Raw genomic sequence first — 25,730 nt, 5'->3', positions numbered from 1 at the left:
ATCAGTGAATGTTTGAACCTTTTTTAGTAGTTGTGTTTGAGTCCCTCAATTGTCCTCAGTGTGAAAAGATGGATCTTAAAATCCTACAGTCATTGCTGGAGAGGGTTCAAATATGAAAAAGAGGCTGGAAAACTGAAGAATATACAGGACCTGGAGGATTTTTCTGAAGAACATTGGGCAGTTTAACTGCTCAGGACAAACAAGGGACTCATGAACAACCATCACAAAACAAAAAAACAGCCGTGGATCATCCAGGGAGCGACACAGCACTGAGAATCAATGGTTCATAAACTTTTTATCAGGGTTATTTGAATAAATTCAGCTTTTTTTTTTGTCTTGTGGACTATATTAACATGTTAACATTTTTTATGTAAAATATCTTATTCAGGACCGTACTAAATAAAAAATAACATGCATTTTCTATGATCCCTCTTATTTAGTTAAAAATGTTCCCATTTTCACAGATTCTGCAAGCGGTTCACATACTTTTTCATGCCACTGTATTTATTGCATACACGTCTCTGGTTAGTTTGTTACAAAGATGTCAGCCATGACATCTAAAAAGGTGCTTTAAAATGATTAACGGTAATTATCTAGGATTTTCCCAATCAATTTCCACTGGAAAAAATTAAGTCCTGCCCTTCATTATCTCTTGTTGAGCATCCTTTTCACTTAGAGTTTAATATTTGCAATTTACTTCACATATGGAAAATAAAATGGCTTGTAAACACTCAAGCTCAGAATATCACTACCACACATTGCACATGACTTGTATATATGGTATATGAACACAAAGAAGACTTTCAGATCCTTCACTGCAGCTGAAACCCATTTAAACTGGCAACAGTGTTCTGAACCATTGATCCATGTTATAGGATCTGTCAACACAGACACCTCCTGTCCTTGAAGTCACTGCTATCAAACAGAGATTGCAAAGGCAGCAAGCAAATCAACATGAAGACCTAAAAATAATAATAAATAAATAAATAAATATATATATATATATATATAAAAATAACAAATTTTGTATGATCCCTCTTATTTTGTCAAAATTATTCACAGTTCACAAACTTTCAAGCAGCACAGGAATGATACTGGCGAAAATAGAGCTCATTGTTTTTTCTAGGAGGAAAAAAACCTTGTTTTATTCAGAGGCCTGATCTGAGCAAAATATGCAATTGGGTGCAGTTGCTGATATTTATATGGCCAAAATGTAAGATGAAATCCTGATAGCTAGTGATGTAATTCAACAAGATCTTAATATCTTTAGATCTATACAGGGAGCTCTGCACTCCCTCGGCTCCTGTGTGGTCCGTCATCCCTTCAAGCTCCACCTTGGTCCATTATCACCCTGGTTCTGCCATGGACTTCCGAGCCTCCGTTTGCACCTCAGCTCTCCACCAGGCTCCTCCTTCCCACTGGCTCTGCATTAGTCCTCACTCCCTCCTCCGGACCTTAGATGTTGCCCTGGACCATCAGCCTCTCGGCTACGCCTGGGTGCCCTCCTCTTCTAACGCTCCCTCAGTAGGCTATGTGCCCAGATTTCACCCGAACTGTCCACCGGGGCTCCACCTTGGCTCCTCCCTCTATCGACTCTAAGGTGGAGTCACCCTTAGCCAGCTCCTCTAGGGTCTTGTTCATCACCAGCTCCTCGTCCACCCCAAAACCTCTACCCTCCCTCCACTGATGGACTTTTGGTCACAGTGAGAACATGCCGTCCGGCAGGGGATGTTATGTCAGGTTTATGTTCTGTTATGTGGACTCTTATTTTGAAATTATGTACTGTTTCCTTTAGTTTCTGTTTCTCCGCTCTGTTTAGTTTCAGTTTCCCGTGTTACTAATTATATCCTCATTTGTTTCTACAGTTACATATTAGTTTCGCCTATCTAGTTTAGTTTCCTTTGTTTGCCCTATGTATTTATAGTTATGTGATTTCAGTTGCTTGTCAGTTGTCATTGACACATTGTGTGGCATTGTGTGGTTATTCCTTGATACTCTAGCGATCTCCTGCATGTTTTGTTTTATGGTAATACATTTTTGAAAATGACAGCGTATCCATCATTGTACGCGTTGGCTAGCAAGCCACACTGTTACACAGTGATATGACAGAAGGCATGTAAATGATTGTGTATAACAGACTTTTCTGCAAAGTTGTGTTAATGTTAATAATTTAGATGATAATTTAGATGCCTTAGGTTATTTGCAAGTTATAATTTATTTGCATATTAATTACGATAGAGTAGGCGTTAAGCCCATATTTGCCCTGTGGTAACTGAAGATGCTCCTTCAAAATCATTAAATGAGCACATGTCTACTAGTAAATCATTTCCAGGATTTTCACCCTCCTACAGACTGCCCTGCATCTGATTAATAGGAAATGAAAGCAAAAATAGCATTTATATTATAACAGCCAACAGATAAGAAAATGCTTTTGGATTTTCTGAAGAAAATGTGAGTAGTTTTGCTTTTACTCTTGCAAGACTCACCAACACAATGCTAAGATGCATTCCAAGTGGTTAGGGTATTACAATGTGGCTGTTAAGATGTTCTGAGTTGTTGCTAAGGATTTATGAGTGGTTTGACCATCACTGATTTTTATTCTACAATATTATTTGAGGGTGTTTATCACTGCATTAAACCTACAGTCTGTGCTCTCCCAGAGCAATATATCCATCTGCAAAAGACCAGGTTAAGAGGGTTCAATCCAAACCTCTCACAGCCAACCACAGTCCTCAGTAATGGCTTGTCTGATTTGATGGGTTTCGCAGTTAAGAGGTCAGGGTGAACCTGGTGGTCTGCAGGGGCAGGTTTAGACAGGATTACTGCGCAGAGCATATGCATGACAAGATGGCTTTATGAATACTGACAGAGAACCGCATATGATGCAGCATGCAGCAAAACACGGCAATATAAGAAGGAGTGCTGTGACTGCAGTATGACGATGAGCAACTTATCAAGGTCTCTGACAATAACAGCAAGAATTAAACTCTGCAGCATCGCTTCTTAACGTCTGTCTTCTCCTACCTTCCCAGTATTTCAAAGCAGAACACCAGGGGATTTGATATACCCTTATAAACTGCTGTCTTACTTAGCTGCCTAATCCAAAAATAGCATCCATTTGGGCACAAGGACAGCTCATAATATCATGTCATTGAAATAAATCTGGAAGCATTGTCCCATACTATCGCTCTGTTCCAAAACCTAGTGAGTTGCCTTCATAGGCAGTATTTTAAGCTTTTTGAAAAGGAAAGACACCACATTCTGGACAAATTGCAAAACAGCAATACTTGTAGACTTTGTGCAGGAGACAATATACTGTGTCAAATGTACTGCTTTAATAATAATAAAAAATGATGAATTCAAGATATCAGACAAAGCGAAAGAAAGTCAGCAAGTTAATAAGGTATGAGCTTTTGGAACAGAGCCGATCTGAGCCTTTTAAAGAGATTTTCATAAAGATGTATAAAAGACGTTCAATAATTGATGCCAACTAAGTATCTCTTTTGTTTTATTAGAATGTAAAGCTCTGTTGCATCATCAGCCTGGGAAGAGGCTATACTTAATGATGTAGCAATTAAGATGTGGAAGCAACAATCCCAGTACACTATTTACTTAGCAATAAGATCCATATTTGAAGCAACCTCTGTCCTCTCTTTAAGGTGGCTGTTTTAGTGATACATCTACTGCAGCGAGAACAACTGAACAATTGGCTGCATAGTAAAGCTAAAAAATAAACCAAAGGCCAACTTCTTTTGTCTTTTAAACAAACTAAAAGTCAAATCTTCCCGGGATAGGATATTTGGAAATGTATCTCCAGTAGATATTTTAACAGAGACATGAAATAGAAAGTTGCATTTCAATTTCTCCTGTTAGGAAACTGTAAAGACTGGACAATGATCACATTAGTTAGTGGTGTTTCCATTCCTATTACTATTCCTACAATTAATCGGCTAATATAGCACTGTAATAAATAAAATCCCAAGGTGGGTCACACACTTCCCCCGAGTCGGTGGTGTCTGCCACGGCCATCTCTCTATTCCTCCTGATAGCTCTGTTAGGGCCACGGAGGCCGTATCAGAACTTCTTGTGGTCCCTGACGGCTCTGTTATGGCCACACTCTGAACTCTCTGTACCCTCCATCATGGCCATTCAGCCCATTTATGAACGCTTGGTACTCCCTAGGGGTGCTCCGATTGATCGGCAACCGATCTCGATCGGTCGATAATCGCTTTGGGATGATTGATCTGCGGTCTCCAAAAAGGCCGATCTCATGAACCGATCGCATGCTGACGACACATAAAACCCGCACCTGCCGTGAGAGCTAGGGCATGATATGCAGCGACACCGTCTCATTCTCTTTCCAGCACGGGTAAAATAATTATAATGCTAAAGGTGAGGTACAATTCATATTTCTATATTAAATAACTTACGCAGTCATTTGAAAACTTTCTGTGGGACGTAAGTTCACAAACAGAGCATGTGAATCACCGCGTGCGCGCGCTCTCTCTCTCCCTTTCAAAATGCTCAAATGGATTCACATCAGCGCATCGCATGTGCTCTAAAATCGAGCTGCACAGTTGACACAGGATTTGCCACTTTGCACAATCGAGGCAGTGTCGCATCGTCACTAAAGTTTATCATTTGCATTTATTTTTAAGACTTGCTAGTGTTCAAACCGCTCAGCACTCGCGCACGGTCTGGAGACACACACGCACGCACGCACACACACACACACAGTTTGCGAGTACAAATTGCGCTGAAATGGTCAGATACACAAATATATGCACGTAAACCCCGTTGTGACTTGCGAGTGAACGTTTGTGCAGCTGCATGTAACCTATCCGTGTTCGCTCTTAAAGTGACAGCTGTCGAATAAACTGCTGCTGTCTGTGAGTTTCTCTTTGTTTGTGTTGTTTGATTAGCCTTTATGACACTCACTGCTCTTGAATGACTAACTTTTGCAACCTTAAGTGTAAGGATTAATCTAATTTAATTTATTCAGGGAAGACCAATATTAATTTACATTTGATTTCTTATTAAATGTCTTTAGTATTTCTTATCTCAATACTAATGCTAGACCTGAAAAAAAAAATTTTAAAACAAAAATGCACTGCATGATCAAATATTTAGGTGAGATAATTATATACATTTATTATATACATTTATTTGGGAAAGATGGCCTACAGTAGCCTTAAGTTATCTCATTTTCTAAAATAAACACTTGGTGGTTCTTCAAGATCTTGACTCAGTTAATTTAGAGTTAGTTTCATTTCTACAAATGGTGCAAACTCTGCAAGATTATAGATAAAAGATTGCCATTCCCCTGCCATTCTGTGATCGGCAGTGATCGGCAGTGATCGGCAATCGGCAGATCATGAACTTGGTGATCGGTAATCGGTGATCGGCCCCAAAAATGCTGATCGGAGCATCTCTAGTACTCCCTGTCGGCTCTGTTGCCACTACAGAGGCGGTCTCAGAGCTGGCTCTGCCCTGTTACATGTTCCTTGTGTTGTGTTTGGACTTTTATGTTACTTCCTGTACCTGGTGCCATCTTTGTAGTTCTTTGTAGTTTTCCCCATTTATTAGCCTTGATTGTTCCCAGCTTGTTACACCTCTGTGTATATACCCTTGTGTTTCATATGTTCATTGTTGGCCTTCCATTGTCTGTGGTAGTTCTCCGTTTGATCTCTTTGTTTCATTGCATTCTTTTGTTGTTACCTTTATCATTAATGTCATTAAAGTCAACCTGCATTTAGATACAGCTATCCTTGATTTCTGAGTGTGCTTGCACTAGGGATGTGACGGTGAGGAAATTTTCCCACCGGTTAATTGACGTGTGACATCACCGGTAATACCGGTATCACCGGCGGGGGCTTGTAAATCACTAATTCTATCTAACCGAAAGTAACACACACGACCGCAACTGAAAACTGAACTAAAAAAACGCACCAGTGCACGCAGACACCGTGAATGACAGCTCGTCTGTAAATGCGCGCTCTGTGAGGCCATGGGTGCGTCTCAACAGTTCCCTAGTAGTCAGGGCACTGATCAGGCATTGATCGGTCTATGTGTGAGACGCACGCCATGAATGAATGACAATTCGTCCGTGAACCCTTGTTTATACTCGACGCGTCCACACCATGGTCCGAACGAACAAGCACGAGGGTGCGCGCGGCAAAAATTACGCCATCTCAGAGTGTCGGACTCGGAGACGGAGTCACAGACGAAAGGAAACAATGCGCGCTCTGTGCGGCCGTGCACATTTTACTTTCGGTTTTGAATTAGCGCCAATTCGGTGGCGGGTTGCTTGAATTGTAGGTTCATTAGCCTATTATTTTATATGAAAAACACAACAACAAAACAAATGACAAACTCCCTTAAATAGGCGCTTTTACGTTTCGCTTCGAAACCAAATCTTCCGCGATCATCTCAGTCAGCTCCTCACTCTATGATGAATGAAATCTGATGAATGACTCCTGCCGAGACTCACGGTCGGGTCATGCTTTATTAAGCAGACACGTTCAGTTTTAATTTGTATTGTCTGTTCTCTAACTGAACTAAATTATTTTATTAGGATAATAAAAAAAAAAATAAAAAAACGACGGTGGGGCGGTGCCACGGTGGGCAAGTGACGTAAGCGGTGTTGAGTCTGAACACCGGTAACAACTGCAACACCGACTATCGTAGCAAGCCTAGCTTGCACCTCACAAGAATATTACAGAATTCACAATAAACATGCATGGTGCTGCTAAAACAAAAAAATAACTTGAATATGCACTGTAAACATATACAACAGTATTTTACAAGTCATTTAGGCTTCAATTACCATTTTGATGTAAATGTGGCCCCCCTCCTCATTTAAATTAGTTTTTTTGACAATCAAATTTGTAATAATTCTAATAATAGGTCTGTAATAATTTAAATAAATAACCCACTCCCAGTATTTTAGAATTTATGGCTATTAATAATAGTATATAATATAAGTGACTATATTTTATGTAGAGACACAGCTCTGTCAAGCAACAGAAACATTGTCTGTATGAAATCACAATGATACACTGTTTTTATGCTTTTTCCTCTTCTGCATTACCTACTGTATGTGTGCTGTGTGAAACAGATCATAGATGTACTATTTATGTTAAGTAAATTTAATGTGTAATTTAAACCCGTCTCTGGCGTGATGACTCCGATCTTTCGAATATTCCGATCTAATAAATGCCTCATCGACACGACATCCTCAATAAACCCGTCTCCGGCGTGATGACTCCGATCTTTCGAATATTCCGATCTATTATGACCTCTGACCTGTAAAGTTGCCAGAATAATAATCATATATGCTGCTTGTTAATTGACCAGAGGAGAACTGGCACCCCGACTGAGCCTGGTTTCTACCAACGTTTATTTTTCTCCATTAGGTCACCTGATGGGGTTTTGGTTTCCTTGCCACTGTTGCCCCTGGCTTGGCTTGCAAGAAAACAGTACATACAATTCACTGAATTTCCCAGCTAAACATGTATTTCCAAACTGCCGCCATACATACATCAAATAATGTAATAAAACAATGTCAGATTTACGTTCATCCATTTTGGATAAAACTTTTTTGCTCCACTCACTGGACATTCCATTTTAAAACTGTTGATGAAGCACTATATGTCATTTTGCATAAATGTCGCTACAGGCACTTTTTCCCAATGAGCCTGGGTTGTTGCCTTGGCCCAGTTAGTGTGCAATCACCTAGAAATTCCATGCAACCATCTAAAAACACCCAGGACACCTTAGCAACCTCATAGCAATGCCCTAGCAACGACTGACAATACACTAGCATTGTGGCAATGAGCTGTGCATTGGAAACCATCACTTGCCACTCCCTTTTTTCCCCTTTGTAAAAACGTAGTTCTGCATCATGAAATGCTATTAAATATGTATTATGCCAGAGGAAGTGGAATTCTCCACATTTATAAGACTAGGCAAAATAAAGATAGATTCTCATTTTTATATAAGATATTTGCTAGCCAATGAAGTCAAACTCTATAATAAACTAACTAATTAAGATAATTGGTAGGTAATAAGAATTCAGCTAAAAGATCAAAGTTATAATTAACAGGCAATTTTGGACCTAAAATCATTGTAGTGTACTTTGGTACATGCACTGTACAGTTATAATTGCCTTGCTGAATTGTATAAAATTCCCTGCTTGAAACTGAACTTTCATGTTTTGTGTTAATTCCTTAACCTTTAGATAACCACCTCTTGCCATCAGGGCTAGCTAATCACTGGTGATGACCTCAATAAGAGAAGATCTTTAAACTGCCTCAACCTTATAAAAAAAGCAATCTATCACAAATAGCCGACAGACTGCAGTGCTTCTAAGCCCTGCTCTTTCAGCATTGTGGCTGCTTAGTCCTCATCTGACTGTTTAATACCCTAATTGCTTTCCTGCCATTCAATCCTGAATGCATGGATACAGATTGTATTTCAGACAGACCCAGGCTTCCTGTTTGTCCACTTCATTAGAAGCAACAAGCAGACCACAGAATCTGAATACATAACAAGACGTTTGATGTACTTGGGCTCCAGAGGCTCAGAAAAAGACTGTGATTATGGTTGTTGGTGGGCCACATCTAAACCTGAAAGCAGCTTACGGTATGACCTAAACCTGTTTACCAGGCAGAGCGTTGAAGTGAGGACAAAGATCTGATCAGAGTTCCTACACATTTTCCATTTCAAAATTCCATACTTTTCCAGCCTCAACTTACTCTTACTTTTTCAGACCATATTTAACATAAATGGTTCATACAGCAATATTTTCATAGTGTGCTCTATATTCATCTGTGAATATGTTTATTTTCTCAGGGTTTTTTCAGTGATTTTCTCAAAGTGACAACATACAGAGCCCCTAAAATAAAAAATATACAGACTTTTGCATGCACACAAGAAACTTTATCATGCCATCGAAAAACTATTCACATGCGCACTAGATTTTTTTGTGTGCTTGCTCATTACAATTTCCAGTTTTATATATACTATAACCTATTTCCTTTGTGCATCACTGCCATCCTACAATTAAGAAAATGAGAGCATGGATGCACATGAATTAACAGATATCTATTTGCTCTAAATTTGGCTTCTCAATTTATCACATCCTCTGTGGCGGCAAAGAATTCATGACACGAAACGGCTGATGGCATAAAGAAGGATGTGTGCATTGTCCTATTTGCCAAGTTCAAGGGTCTATAAAAAAAAGACTGGTACTGTGAAAAAGTGTATAAAACTTGCAAGCTGAACAAAAACATGACATTTTGTTTTTCACAGAAGAAAGTCACACAGGTCTGGAAGGACAGTAAATGGTGACAATTTTCATTATGGGATGAATAGAGGCTGTATGCTTATCACTATATTTACAAAGTGTACAGGTAAGCACTCAAACACATCTGCACTGGTGCACGACGGGCCATCTTAAGAGGCAGTAAATATGAACAGTGGACACCTGGACCCCTGGAGGTAAACAATAAACCTTACCATTATGTTAAACGGTATGACTCACCTCTGAGTGCAGGGAGGAGTGAGTGTTCCTTCTTGTTATCGCATTTGTTGCACTCACTGAAGTACAGCAACAGGAAGACGTCTACTAGCACCCAGACCAGAGAGGTGGTCAGCACCACCTTACAGTACACAAAGCGTCTCATGAGCGCGTGTTGGCGTCAGGACCCCACAGATGGGCAGAGGAGAGGGACACAGGAGATGGGGCAGGGGGAGTTGTGACAGGACACGCGCTGAGACGTCATCCCACTGGAGGAAGACAAGAAATGCATGTATTAGGATACATATTAGGACTCAAACTAGGGCTGGGCGATAAATCGATTGTGTAGTTAACGTCGACTTGTTTGTATGAAAATCGTTTTTCTCTTTAACATCCGCCGACGCTCCACTCTGGGCTCCCATAGTTACGAATGGGCTCAGCCCTCCCCCTCGCACATTTGCCATAGAGATACTAAAACAAAAAGGACTGTGTCATCTTACAACATACAGTGTCATTCGTAATTAGTTCGGTTTTTCAGCATCAGTCGCAGAACAAACAATACCCCACTGCAAAGTGTGTTTGAAGTCTGAACGGAACCGCGCTATTCATTTGAGATGCGTGGACCGTTTATCAGCTCAGAGCAATGATAGACAGCACAGCGCAAGCTCACACACGGGGCGATCTCCTGACACCGTTACTACACAGTGCTGGGAGATGATCCAGTGAGAAAGAGTTTGAATTCACCACAGAATTAACAACATCACTACTGCGAGATCTAGTGGAAGCGTTCGGCACAGAATTCTGTTTTAAACCACAGATATCAGATCAAACAGCGCTGACGTGGAAACCAGAAGAAACATTGAGACAACATGAGCGAAGATCAGGGGTTTCAGTCACAAATCACCAACATTCACCCTGATTTACTGTAGTAACACCACATGGATTTAATGTTGTTGTCATTATTCATCTCAGGGTTCGTACAACCTTTTGAGATTGAAATTCAAGCACTTTTCAAGTGCTTCAAACTTTTTCCAGCACTTCAAAGCTCTAAATATGATCCAATTTTAATGTTATTTTTAATGTGATGATTTGTAAAACTAAAAGTTTAAAGGGGTATTGTGGAAGAAATAGTCAAATGTTTTAGTTTTTTTTTATGTGTAGACCACTTTGTGGCATACAAGCACTTTTATTTTAAAAAGACATGAAATTACCACTATAACCAGTAGGTGGTGGCATGGGAGCACTTATTGACTTATTAGTAAGGGTGTCACGATTTCGATTTTAAATCGAAATCGACCGAAATTAAGTCACACTCTCGAACTTCAAATTAAAAAATGGAATCATCGATGCTGCCACGCCCCCATGTCACGTCCTGTTGCTTGCCAGCCAAGCGGAAAAAAACAATCGTGTTGAAGTGCTGCAAGTCAACCTCAGCTACAGCCACTCAAAAGATAGCATGGCAACTGCAGATGCAGGAGACCCATCGACAGAACTTGAACCCCGTCCTCTTTCACTGAAGTCGCCGGTGTGGAAGTATTATGGATTTCCAGTGAGTTATGATGACAATGCTCACGTGCAAATGCAATTACGCGCGCGTTACGAGTATTCATAGCTGCAGACATGCAACCTTATTCGGTGGTGGAAAACTCCGGTTTTAGGCATTTAATTTGCGCGCTAGAACCACACTACAAAATTCCAAGTAGAACGCATCTCGCAGCTATGGTGAATACCTCCATGTACAATAATGTAAAGGAGAAAGTTATTGAAGGTCTGATCACCGCACATTTAGTTGCCTTGACTACAGTATTTTAGCAATAGTTTAGCAGTTATCAGTGTGGTATATGTTCAACTGTTCGGAAATAGTTTGTTAAGACACTTAAAGCTACACTGTGTAACTTTTTTAGTCTATTCTTAGCTAAAAACACTTAGTTCTTTCAAAAATATATGTGCTCATTAATGTATATTTACTTCTTTCAAGTAATAAAGTATTCTCGTAAGTTTATAATATGCCATTGAAAATACATAAGGTAATGGGATCTAACGGTGGTCGCCATGTTGCCCCTCCATCTTGAAAGTACATTAGCCAAAGAGGGACATACCCGTAAATTCAAGCTTCGCCTTTCGCGTTTTAACCGGTTTTAACACTGTGCGCGTCAACTTGTTCAGACTTCTCTGGTGCATGCGCAGAGAGTTTTCATCTCAGCAGCTCCAGTAACAGAGTTATACGGAGTTTTCCTGGCTTGTTTATTCCTCAAAAGTCTGTTTTTCCTTGTGTGGTATTTCTGTGCGTTAATAACTCTGTAAGTAATAATAGTTATTGTCATTGTGGATGTGTTTTAGAGTGTGTCATCATGTAATTCAGTTGATGTCACATCAGAAGTATTTTTGTGTCAACATACAATAGCGTAATGCTCACCTATTTGAATAGTCATTCAGTTATTAACAATGTTTATTCGTTTATAGAAAATATTTGCTTGTAATGTATGTTGATGGAAATATGTATCAGGTCTGATCGGCATATTAACACTTGTTATACAGAGCTAAACCTGCGCACACACTTTTGTAATCCGACACCGCTTGTTAACAGCAGCAGCGGCGGCAGCTCCGCTCCTTTTAATGCAGCTGCATTTAGCGCCTATATATGGTACAATAAACTCTGGTTTACGGTTACATTATACAAATGTAACTTATAAGTAGAGTTATACAGTTCTTAACTGTGTATATTCTGTCATGTCATTATCATGTATATTTACCATCCTAATTTGTTCTCTCACAGAAACCACATTTATGTACATATCCATGCAAACCTGTTTATGCCTTGCAATTGGATGACTGAATAAACATTACTATCATCAAAGTTCACTCTGGATTAGCTGCAGTTCTTTCTAGCCGAATAATTAGGCCAGTTGAGTTCCAACCATCCCACTGCGCACAGAATATCCAACAGGCACCGTGTCGAATGTGGACGAGGTCGAACTGGAAGCCATATTAATCTTGGACTAAATCGGCCACCGTAGGAGTTAAAACGAAATCGGAATTGAACAGAACAGAAACTAAAATTCACTGGATGGTCATATACAAGTTCACCACTAGATGGGGGAAAATATCACACAGTGTAGCTTTAATTGTTCAGAGAAGACTATGGACATGGCTGTTTTATTGTTTTTGTTTGTTTTGTTGTGAACTTGAATGTAATCTGTGAAGAAGACTGCACTTACAAAAGAGAAACTAGATGGAAGGTTATTTTTGCTTAAGTTTTCAATTGACTGAACACTGAAGATAGTGGGTACATTGCGAACAAAGGTCAGATATTATATTGCATAAAAGTCTAGTCTAAAATTGGCAACAACCTGTGCTTAAAAAATAAATAAATGTAAAAATCGAGAATCGAATCGAACCGTGACCTTAGAATCGAAAATGTAATCGAATCGAGGATTTGGAGAATCATGACACCCCTACTTATTAGCCATTTCCACTCCCTAATATATGGACAACAGTAGGAAGTCACATAGTCTCATGAAAAACAAAACTTTTCTTCAAATTGTGACTCAATTACCCAGAAAACCAAGTATAGAGCTCCTTTAATAATCACTGAAGCTGTTGGTCAGTTCAGTGTGATACTATAAAAGAACAATGGTAACCTGTATTTAATAAGAGCAGAATATTTAAATTTTCCCTATAATTTTTTTGCACATTACTGTTGTTAATAAAAGGTCGTTTCATCTGCATATCAATTCATAAACCTTTGATATGTATATTGTATATTGCAAAATATATGGTGCCCATATATATATACTGTGGAATTGCCAGGGTTTATTCACATGCTGAAAGTTTTGGGCCCCATGCATGTGCTACCAAGCTGCAAATATTTTACATAAACAAAATAAAGTTGAAACTTGTTTTGAACTATTTCTTTCTCATCTGCAGATTGATTTTAAGTAGGGGGGGGGGGGGACTATTTAAATCATAAATCTGATTTTTTTGTGAAAAAATCTGGGATTTTTTTTTAGGCCATATCGCCCAACTCAAACTAGTAATTTTCATACATACAGCATGCAAGTACATTAATGCAAATGCTTTGAAGCAATGTAAGTTTGATTTCACTGATTGTTGTGCTCAAAAGTACACTATATTGCCAAATGTTTTGGGATATCTGCCTTTACATGCACATGAACTTTAATGACATCCCATTCTTAATCCGTAGGGTTTAATGTGGAGTTGGCCCACCCTTTGCAGCTATTACAGCTTCAACGAAGGCTTTCCACTAGGGCTGTCAAAATTGCTCAAAAATGACGTTCGAATATTCCCTCTAAAAAAAGCACGAATATTCGAACTATTCGAACATCTGGTTGCGCATTTTATCAATGACGCGCATTACGTCAATAACAGGACAAATGAATACAAAGAGACATAACTACTTATATAGGTAGTCTATTTAAGTTTAAACATATTTGACAACGTATTAACTACACAAAAACAAGTAAATCAACTAATGGCTAAGACCGCAGACTCACTCTCTCTCGCCCTCACGCTCTCTGCACATAACGGTTTAAATGAACAAACACATTTTGAGGCTGATCAAGAGTTTTGTGCAAGCAATTTAAGGTTGCGACTCTTGTCCCAAATATAGCAGGCTTCATTCAGTAATTGAAACAAATATTAATATAAGTTTTACAGCATATTATTGAACGCTCCGAGCGAGCTGTGCTGTGGTAAACATTGAACTTTTCCTTGACATGAAACGGTAAATAATCAAACCAGTGGCAGCAGTGCATTATCCTTTATTCATGCAATATCTATTCAGTCAGTACCTCGATTCCATTGCTTGACAGAACTCCCTGAATCCCGCCCCATCCACGACACTGATCGATCTCATGTCCTTACAAATTAACAAAATTAATTTCTCCGTTATGGCCTCTTGTCGTGTTGCAGACAGAGAGCTTGTGGCGGGCGATGCAAAGTAAGGGTGGTCCAGTTTGCACATACAAATTAGTTGCTTATATTTACAAAACAAGCCTACAAAAGCATAAAAAAGCCCGTTTAATAAAGAAAAGTTCACAAAACTAAGTGAAAACTCACTAAAGTGTTTAATGAAATTAGGAAACATTTAGATATCATAAATTGAGTTGTATAAGTTAACGTTACATTTCTACATACATTTTGTTCTCATGTTACAAGTAATATCAAGGTTTATTTTGATCTGTTTTACATGATTCTTTTGTAGTGTGGTTTTCGGTGAAGTGTACTAAAATAAATATCGTCACCTGTGTACATTAGCCCACTTCTTCTCAATGCTTTTCCTGATAGTTTATAGAACAATTACTCCGAGTCACCATCTGTCGTTTCAAAGAAAAGCACAGCGGCGAGCGCGTCAAATATAAACACCTCGTCCGTTTGGGGAGGAGCGCGCGCAGTCAGAGGAGGCTCGTGATGCGGAGACAGGCCAAAGTACACAAGGCTTCAGGCGCGCTCACTCGCAAAGCAGACAGCCACGCCTCTACTACCGCGGGCATTTTTTTCCCCCACATTTTTTTATTTATTCGAATATTAATTTTCACCTTCGAAATTCGTTTTTTAAAAACTATTCGAATATATATTCGAGTTTAGAATATTTGTTGTCAGCCCTACTTTCCACAAGGTTTATGAGTGTGTTTAGGGGAATTTTTTTACCATTCTTCAAGAAGCGCGTTTGTGAGGTCAAGCACTGATGTTGGATGAGAAGGCCTAGCTCGCAGTCTCCACTCTAACCCATCCCATACCCCTTTTCCACCAAGGCAGTGCTAGAGCTAGTTCAGAGCCAGAGCTAGTCCCAGTTCATAGTTGGTTCGACTGAGGAGCCTTCTAAGAACCGTTTGCTTTTCCACGGGCTGAGAGCCACAACAGAGCCATGTTACGTCACTGTGTACGTCTCATCTCTCTCAGCAACGCTAGCGAGGCAGTTTTGCCAGGTCCGCAGGCTGTTTTTCATGTCCGTGGGTTGAAGCGACCCCAATTATGTGATATTTAGCCCCGGGAATGCGAATTTTAGTAGGCAACCATGCCATAAAACAACACATATTTTACCCCCGAATGTGATTTTTACCGGGGAAGCCCCCCTGAAACGCTTGATTTGGGCTTGTTCCCTTTCGTTCAGTCACTACGACGTACGTTAGTGACTAACGAATGGGGGTTTCGCTTAGAAGCCAATCATCTTCTTCGTATTCAACAGCGCCCAATGGCAGTGCCAATGCCATGGGCATGCGGAATTTGCATGCGTAACTCCGCCCCACCTCGTGGGTATATCAGGAAGTACGCTGGCAACATCGCATTATGTTTCTGCTTTGGAGCCAAGAGGATCTCTTCACTCCTACAAGCCTGATCTGAGTCTTCGACAGCTTTCGAGACGAGCAGCTTTCCAGAGGCGTTGGTGTTACGGCGCGTTCCAGTGATCATCATACTGCCTGCCTGCTGATCTGCGCAGTGGTCCGCTAGACAGCTGGTGTGTGGTCCCTGGGCGCTTCGGCGTTCTCTGCGAGGCTTTCCTCTCATAAAAGAGCTTACACGTGACGCGTCCTTTTCAGGATGTCTCGTCCGTGTACTTCTGGGTGTGGTCGGTTGCTTTCCTCCTCTGATGGGCACGAACACTGTCTGGTATGTTTGGGCTTTCAGCATGCTCAGACAGCGTTCGTGGATGCGTCATGTTCTCACTGCGGGAACATGACCATCGCAGTGTTGCGGTCAAGACTCCATGACCTTCGTACTGAAGTGAGAGTCCCCTCTACCACACCCCGATCTACTGAGTCCCAGAGGCCCAGTACTTCGGCTGGTGGTCAGGGTGACTTGACGGTTACGGTGTGGAACAAAGCCCCGACGCTCATGCCTCGGGCCACACCCCCGTCTTGCACATTGCAACCCGCGGGCGTTCAGATGCAGATCGCGGGGCCGGCTCCGGCCCCCCCGCACATCTCGTTTGGCGCTCCGGAGGAGGATGCGATGTCGATCACCGCATCACAAGGTGGGCTCGAGTCCTCTGGAGATGATGACTCGGCTGTGCTGCCGCCCTCGGGCGTGCCAGCATTGCCCGAGTCAGATCCAGAGCTGACAGCCATGTTGTCTCGGGCAGCCGCGAGTTTAGGGATCGAGTGGAACCCTCCACCCTGTCCCGAACGCTCAAGGCTCGACGATTGGTTTTTGGGGGCTCGCGCTGACACCCGTCAGTCCCTGCCCTCAATACCTTTCTTTCCCGAGCTGCATGAGGAACTCACGCGGTCCTGGAAGTCCCCGTTGTCTTCCCGCGACCGTTCGGTGGCTTCCTCCGCCTTCTCCGTCCTCGATGGGGCGGCAGCTAAAGGGTACACTGGGATCCCTCCAGTTGAACGTTCTGTTGCGATGCAACTGTGTCCTCAGAGCGCTTCAACCTGGCGTGGTGATCCTAAGCACCCCTCCAAAGCCTGTCGGTTCACATCAACCTTGGTGTCGAAATCGCACAGAGCCGCGGGGCAGGCTGCCGCTTCGCTGCATGCCATGGCGATCCTCCAGGTCTACCAGGCCAGGATCCTCAAGGACATGCACGAGGGTGGAGTTGATCCGGGGCTCTTAAATGAGCTGCGTGCCGCCACCGACCTCGCTCTCCGGGCGACGAAGGTGACCGCACGCTCCCTGGGTCAAGTGATGTCCACAAATGTGGTCCAGGAGCGTCACTTATGGCTGAACCTGGCCGATATGCGGGACACCGAGCGGACCCGGTTCCTCGATGCCCCCATATCCCAGGCCGGCCTCTTCGGCGGGGCGGTTGAGGACTTCGCCCAACAGTTCTCAATCGCCCAGAAGCAGACTGAGGCTATCAAACACGTACTGCCCCGGCGGCCAGCTGCTGCCTCCACCCAGCCGCCGGCACGGTCGCCTCAGTCTGCTCCACGCCGAGGACGCCCTCCTAAGGCTCCCGCCCCTCCCACCCGGTCCAAGCAGCAGCCTTCACCCGGGCCGGGTTGCGGAGTAAGCCGTAGGAAGGCGTCCAAGTCCCCTCAGGCCGCCCCGCGCCCCGCTAAACGCCAGGCCAAGCGGCGCTCCTGAGACGGACGGCTCAGGGATGGGAAATTCTTTCGAGGAGATGGTAGCAGGACCACTCCTTCCCCCGGTGGAGGGCCGGGGGAGAATCCTTTGTTCAGCTGCTGCACCGGGACGCCCCACAGCCTCCCATGTCCGGGCCGGTGACGCTGCATCGCTGCAAGCCCACACCGGGTACGTCTGTACACCGTATGACCCCGCTGGTGCAGTTTCTGGATGTCTGGCTTCAGCTTCCAGGGCTGTCCCGCTGGGTCGAGCGGACCGTCAGGCGCGGCTACGCGATTCAGTTCGTGCAGGTTCCTCCCTGCTTCCGGGGAGTCCGTTCCACCATGATCGGGGCCAACGCCCCCGTCATGCGAGCGGAGATTGCCACCCTACTGGCGAAGGGTGCGATCGAACCTGTCCCTCCAGCCGAGATGAATTGCGGGCTGGGCGACACCCAACACATTCGCCAGATTCTACAATCTCCGAGTGGAGCCAGTGTCCGACTATGTACTCGCCCCTACGGGTGGCCGGTAATGGGCCAGGCTCAGGTGTCTTTGCTTGCTCGCCATTCCACTCCAAGGACTGGATACGTGCGATATTTTCCTCAGGTGAGCTCCCCGAGAGCCCTGAGCTCCTCCAGCACTGCTTACGCCGACATCAGTTCAGTCTGCCCTTTCGAGCCCAGACCCTCATGTCCGGCCAGGTGCTCCGTGTGCATGGTTCCCCTCCGGCGACCCCCACACGAGTATTCCCACCGTAAGCCTCCTCAGTGAGCAGGTGTCTTTCCCTTGGCAAGTCCCTGCCACCCCTAGGGTTAAAAATCCACCTTCGGCTGGTACCCTAGAGATCTTCCATATGCAGCCCTCAGCGGGTCATATGTGTATTCTCTAAGTCCTCCCTACGGTAGGCATCTTGGCATTCCCTCACTGGGATATGCTTCCCAGTGTACCTTGGTAATCCTGTGTTAAGTGGGAGTCCTACGGCCTTAAGTGGCGGGTCTCACACTTACGCAGGGCACTGGATGACAGCCGAGTGGCGTTGTTGAATAGGATCCCCCATTCGTTAGTCACTAACGTACGTCGTAGTGACTGAACGAAAGGGAACGTCTCGGTTACGTATGTAACCCTCGTTCCCTGAGGAGGGAACGGAGACGTACGTTTCCTTTGCCACGTCAGCTGTGCTGCCTGGAACGCGGAGTTCAGTCTTGGCTCCTGCAGCAGTAACATAATGCGATGTTGCCAGCGTACTTCCTGATATACCCACGAGGTGGGGCGGAGTTACGCATGCAAATTCCGCATGCCCATGGCATTGGCACTGCCATTGGGCGCTGTTGAATACGAAGAAGATGATTGGCTTCTAAGCGAAACCCCCATTTGTTAGTCACTAACGTACGTCTCCGTTCCCTCCTCAGGGAACGAGGGTTACATACGTAACCGAGACGTTTTGAGTAGCAATTGGGCGGGTTTTGTTGTGAAAACCTGGCAACCCTGGGCAGCGGGAGACACAAACACACCAGGCTTGTTCGAGATGCATCGGCGCTGCGCACACCGATCCACGTATGATAAAAAACGCATGAGTGAATCAAAAGCATAAGGAGAGTATGCTCTCGCTGGACTCGTTATCATACGGCGATCGGTCTCTGCACAGCACCGCTGCGAACAAGCCTTCCATCAACAATGCAAACGTTGCGTTACTATTGATTCACATGGCTTTACGATCCTACATCGGCATCAAAACACAACAAAAACACAGCGAATCCAACCCATTCATGCAGTTCGCCGTAATTTGTATAAACGGAGATTACAAACGAACAGCAGCTGTTAGCTCCATTAGCTGCTATTTCAACATGGCGGATCTCAAGTTCGCCCCCAGCGCCTGACGTAATCGGTTCTTACTTCTAGCCCTGTTCTAGCCCAGCAATGTTTTGGTGCTACTTAAGAACCACTTTTCCTGGCTCGGAGTTTGGGCTTTGGGTGTGGAAACACAAAGAACCGATTTGAAACAAGGCTCTGGCTCCGATCTAGCTCTAGCTCTGTCTTGGTGGAAAAGGGGTACCAAAGGTGTTCTTTCGGGGTTGAGGTCAGGACTGTGCAGGCCAGTCAATTTCCTCTACACCAAACTCGCTCATCCATGTCTTTATGGACCTTGCTTTGAGTACTCATGCTGGAACAGGAAGGGGTCATAGTGCATGATTTGTAAATTTGTGATTTGTTGTTACATAACTAGCTCCATATAGCTTTTTGGCCATAATAAACTTGCTTGGAAGCTCAACTGGTACAGAATTGCACTTAAGTATGAGTATTGTGATAAAGTCATGACAAAAGAGCTTGAAGATTTTTACTAGCAAGCTAAAATGGCAAAGTTGCTTCAGAAAATGCCTTTTATTTCTAACATTTGCTTTTGTTAACACTTTTAGTTAGGTTTAGGATAGGATATAGTGTGTGTGGTACATAATTTTAGAGCATTAACCTTTTAGCACCACAGCCACCACTCACCAGACATTTCATTTACAAACTGCCAAGATACGTAAAACAAACAACATAACAAAACACTTCTAGATTCACATTCATCTGTTTCAGATAAAACTGAACACTTTAAGTGACACTCGCTGGACATTTCACTTTACCAGAAAGCAAACTATATTGAAAACAGCAGAGCTACTACTAAAATAAGCAGTTATTAGTGTTTTTTTTCCCTTCTTTTTAATCTGTTTGTTACTGCCCAACTTTGTTATCTAAACTGCAAGCAAGGGGTGTGACATGACAAGATCGCTTGTTATAATGAAAAAGGTGCTTCTCTTGTTTTCTCCTTCTCTAGGCTCTATCCTGCAGTCTGGAAACAGTACACTCACTCCAGACTGTCGTCTGTCCTTTTCCTTCAGGGAATGCCTGGACAACACACAGTGAACACAAACTCCAGAATCCATTCTATATATATATATATATATATATATATATATATATATATATATATATATATATATATATATATATATATATATATATATATATATATATATATATATATATATATATAATATATATATATACCCGAAAGCACAAGCTGACAATGAAATCTGCAAAAAGTAAAAGTGAAAGCTCTCAGAAAACTAAGGCATTTAGATGGAAGGATGTTTATAAATATGATTAAAGGAATATTTCATGTTCAAAATACAATTTGAGCAGAAACAGTGATCTGCTGTCTATCTACAACAATCATATCTCCAGTAATGCCCTTACGTTAAAGTCTATTGGACAATACGGATGGTTTAAAAAACGGAACTGTTTTCTGTAGGGATTCATTGATTATAAATAATGAGTTCTTTTTGCTTTTGATGCAATGTGATCCCCTCATCTGGTGTAGTCCTGGTAAAAGGCTAATCATAATTTATTTGGGAAGTTTAAAAATGAATAAAAGAATAAAGATGGAGTTGAACTCTGTATATTCCAGACTCCTTTCCTTGTTTGATTTCTTACAGTGTTTCAATTAACCAGCAGACTGGTGTAAGGTCTAAAAACTCAGCCCTTCAGACTGTGGTGTACAGTTACCTCAAAGCTATTATCATTAGTTTCCTGAAACTCAAAACCCAAAAGAAAGCATTGATTGGGTCTTAATTAAGAGGCTTTCACTTCACATGTGGGCCTTTGCAAAGTCTGATATTCAAAGCGTTGTAGCTAATGAGACATAATTATTTGACACATTTGCTAAGAGTTTACTAGTCCCAGACTAAAATGCATGTTTGAGCTGTTTTAATTGAAAGCGGCTTGCACTGACATATCTTAAAACACGTTAGTGTCATTGTTTTGTCTCATGGCACTGATCTTCAACCAGATGGAAATATTCTGAATGTTCCGATCCAATCTGACTTCTGACCTGCAATGTTGCCTGAATCATACACCGTTTGTTCGTTGGCCAGAGGAGAACTGGCACCCCGACTGAGCCTGGTTTCTCCCAAGGTTTTTTTTTTCCATTCTGTCACCTGATGGAGTTTTTGTTCCATGTCACCGTCACCGCTGTCGCCTTTGGCTTGCTTAGTTGGGGACACTAAATATTCAACTATATTACTGATCTGCCTGCTTTGACACCACATGAGAATTGAACTGAGCTGGACGATGACATCACTGTTTGCCCCAGAGCGGCTGTACAGCCGAATCAAATTTTGTTGAATTATTTTCCAGTTACCACTGTAAAGCTGCATTAAAAACAATATGTATTGTAAAAAGCACTATATAAATAAAGGTGACTTGACTCATGATGCACACCAGTAATGTGTTTTTTTTTTTCTAAGGCTTGTTTATAAAAGATACTTAAATTACCTAATTAAACTAAGGCCTAATCCTGGCTTAATCTAAGTCCTGTCTGTGAACCAGGCTTAATCGTATTAAAATAACAATATCACTCCATAAAGCCAATACAGCACAGAACAATGCAACAGCATAAAAGTACATTGGCATAATAGAGCACAGTGAGATCATTTGCACATATTTTTCCTATTATTGTCTACATGTTTCCAAAGTCAACTGACATTGAGAATTGAAACTGCCACAAGATAAGAGAAACAAGCAGACATAGGCCTACCCTAAATCTCTACATAGGTCACCAAGTTAGTATGTCTTATAGCTTAGTTAACTCACTAATACTCTGATCCTTAAGCTTTTATTTCCTTTTACAAAACACTCAATTACACTAAAATCACTTCAGGCAGTTTCAGTGGGAGAAAATGTTCTCGAGTTCCTGAGTCAGCAGCTTTCACTTCAAATTAAAGACGAACACAATTTTTCCTTAAGGCATTTCTTCATGCCGGGATGGTGGCCTGCATACACACAAACATCTGTGCATCAAATGATACACACTACACAGATATACACACACGCACACACACACACCTGCTTAAACTCACAGCATTAAGTGATGCCATCAGCTGCCCAAGGCAACATTTGAAAATAACTATTCTCTCTCGGTAATTGACAGTAGGGAAGTTATCATAAAAATGATATATCCGGGATGTATATCAAAGCCCTTTAAATTTTAGGACACACTTTATATTAGGTGGCCTTAACTACTATGTACTAACATTTTAATTAATAATTTGATACAATGCACTTATTGTATACATGTGTTTACATTGTACATTTTTTAAATTACCTGCATGTGATTACATCTGTAATTAATTTATGTTGTTACATTTATAATAACACTGTTGACACTTCCTTTACACCTAACCCTACCCTTAAACTTACCCATACCACCATACCTGTCCCTAACATTACCCGTGTCCCACCTCAATATCAGCAAAAGTGTTTTGCAATACAATATGAACACAGTAAGTACATTGTACTTATTTTTTTTATGTAAGTACATAGTAGTTAAGGGCACCTAACATAAAGTGGGGCCAAATTTTATTTAACGCTACCTTCTAATTAACATTATTCTTTGGTTGTTTACATAAGATTACATACTGTGCAACAACTGATACAGTGATTGAGGAGGTTTCAATTAATTAATTAAAAAATATATATATATATTCATTTCACTGAGAATGTCATCTTTTGTCAGCTCTGAAACAATTATATTTAGCATGTCCACTGCCCATAACTCTTCACGTGCTAAAGATCATCTCATCACATCTTCTCAGACAGATATGCAAAACGGTATCAAAACAGTTGAACACACTCAAATTGACATGCTATACGATGCCTTGTCAACGTTTGACTGCACCCAAAAGCGCAAGTTTAGAATGTTAACCCCAAAGAATGTTTATTTTATATGTAGCCTGACTTTGGTTCGTAAATGCTGAAACATGCGCTAAATATTTAAGGTAGTGCTTACATGTAAGGCAATGACACTTCTATACTTACTGAATTAAGACTGAATGACACCTTGAGCTCCCGATGACCAGCCAACAACGTGTTGCCTCTGTTTCCTATTATTTATAATTCCACCACGATTTCATGTGTATCGCTTGGTACGAGTATGAACGCCGAGCAACGCCATATTCCCACTAAAATAATGACTAAGTAAAAACGAATAACAGGCCGGATTTATTTGGCCAAATAAATCTCGAGCTGTCCCTTACAGCACTGTCTCTGTGACAAATGATGCTGCATGCATTCTGCCCACTGCATCACTGGCCAGATGTCATTCCTGGAATCAGATGAGGATGCTGGAGATGTCCTGCGCCAGGTCTCAGGTTATGTCTTCAACTGAATAAACATTTGCATGCCTTTAGAAATGCTTAGATATGTCGGAATCGTTCCGGTCGGGGTATCGGATTTAGGATGACTGGAGACAAGAGGCGTGTCCATCTTAAGACACCAATGCGCAAGTGCACCGAGGACATCTGGTAAATGTAGGCTATTTCTAATGGCAGCTCTCTCGTTGGGGAGAAAAAAGACAACGATTCTACTTCTGATGTAGGACGTCATTATTACCAACCATTCAGAATCATAGCAATTCAGCTGTTAATATTATATTTTACTGCTGCAACACACGATAAAACGTTACAAAGATATATGAGTGCATTTCTTAATCCATAAAAAAAATTCCCATTTGTTAGGCTATTCACAAAATAAACAATAATAAGTGTGTTATTAATTTTTTACATCACTTGTTTTCGCATCCTTTTTTACTTGATGACATGATCAAATGTTTTAACAACACATTTTTATCCAGTATCGTATGTTGCATAGCCTACTAATGATTACAATATAATTTTTACATAATTGTTAAGACATACTTGATAGTTCCATTTATTTTCAATTCGCCATACAGTAGCCTACATGGTTCAAACTGTAAAAGTTAGAAGCACAGCAGCGACACCTGCTGTATGCAGTAGAAACTAGACGCATTGGATATTTAAAAAATGTCCAATTTACCCATATATGGAAGCTATGCATAGGCAAAATAAAATATTTGTCCTTGTCACACTAGTCACTATTATTTTTACATAATTAAATACTGTTGATATTCAAAGTTGATATTGTGGCTTTATATGGTCAGGCATTTGTCATTATATTATTAACATTCCACCAAAATCAAGCTCAAATGGTGTTTTTGACCAGTGAATGTCGGCCTATGTGTTTTGCCTGCCATTAAAACAGCCACACCGCATTACGTTTTCATAATCTTACAGACCAACGTGTATTGTAGCTATGTGGGCACTCAGTTTCTCAGTTTCACTCTGTTATATATGACAATAATGTGACTTTCATGTTTTAGGTTTTTTTGTATTAATAAGTATGTATTTATTTATGTTAGCCTGCCTCTGCCACCCCATCGATGCCAAGTCACATGGTCATTACTAACCAACTATCTCCTTATTAAAGAGTTAGTTCACCCAAAAATGAAAATTAGCCCATTATTTACACCATCCTAGGTGTATTTGAAATTCTTCTTTCAGACTTTATAATGGCAGTGAATGTTGCTCTGTTTTTGAAGTCCATAAAAGTGCATCTATCCATCATAACTGCTCCACACGGCTCCGGGGGGTTAATACATTTTCAGGTGCTACGTAATATCATTGCACCTGTTGCACCCATGGTACGGCAGCAAAGTTCCTTGATTATTAAGCAGGCTATAGAACTATCGATGGGTTTTGATTGGCGTGCCGCTCTGAAGACTTGGAAGTAAATGCCCACGGCTATGATTGGATAAGATTTGCATATTTAATGAGCTTCAGCTCCCTCTGTACATGTGGGGATTGTTTTGAAAGCGTCTGGAGAAACGCTCACAGGGGGGTATTCCAGAAAGTACGGTCAACTTACCTTCACATATACCTTGAACTCTCGGTTGATTAACCCAAACCTTGCTTACTCAAGGTATGCTGGTTCGAAAAACGAGTCCGGGAGTAAGTTCAGCCATCTCAGAGTATGTTAACCGTGAACACACAAGGCATTCTCAACAGAGTAACGAATCGATGATTCACCATGGAAACAGACGCTAAGAAAAAGCGCGCCATTCTACTTCCTCTTCTTCTTTTGTTTGATGGCGATTTACGTTAACTTCTTAGTGCACATCGCCACCTATTTGGTGGTTGTGCAATCATCTTCTTGTTTAATAAGTAATCTTAAAAAAATGTTGTTTGTTTGATGCTAATTAATTGAATGGAGATCCATGTGTGAGATGACAATAAAATAAATAATAAATATATTTTAATTGAATTAACATTTAAACTTAATTT

At 41.6% G+C, this 25,730-nt stretch overlaps 1 protein-coding gene across 2 annotated transcripts in view; it reads right to left on the bottom strand.

The window, feature by feature from the left end:
* galnt13 (polypeptide N-acetylgalactosaminyltransferase 13) overlaps nt 1-23,880 on the bottom strand; it is a 133,308-nt gene extending 109,428 nt beyond the window's left edge. For both annotated transcript variants that reach the window (XM_079821924.1, XM_079821925.1), the window contains exons 1-2: nt 23,410-23,880; nt 9,545-9,789 (exon numbers count right to left, since the gene is read on the bottom strand). In XM_079821924.1, the coding sequence (XP_079678050.1) occupies nt 9,545-9,686 (142 nt within the window). In that variant the 5' untranslated portion in view covers nt 9,687-9,789; nt 23,410-23,880. The remainder of the gene's footprint in view (nt 1-9,544; nt 9,790-23,409) is intronic.
* Nucleotides 23,881-25,730: the final 1,850 nt, after the last annotated feature.

The sequence above is a fragment of the Gobio gobio genome (genome assembly GCF_949357685.1).
Source record: "Gobio gobio genome assembly, chromosome: 7".
Taxonomy (NCBI): domain Eukaryota; kingdom Metazoa; phylum Chordata; class Actinopteri; order Cypriniformes; family Gobionidae; genus Gobio; species Gobio gobio.
This window is presented reverse-complemented; position numbering and strand designations above follow the sequence as displayed.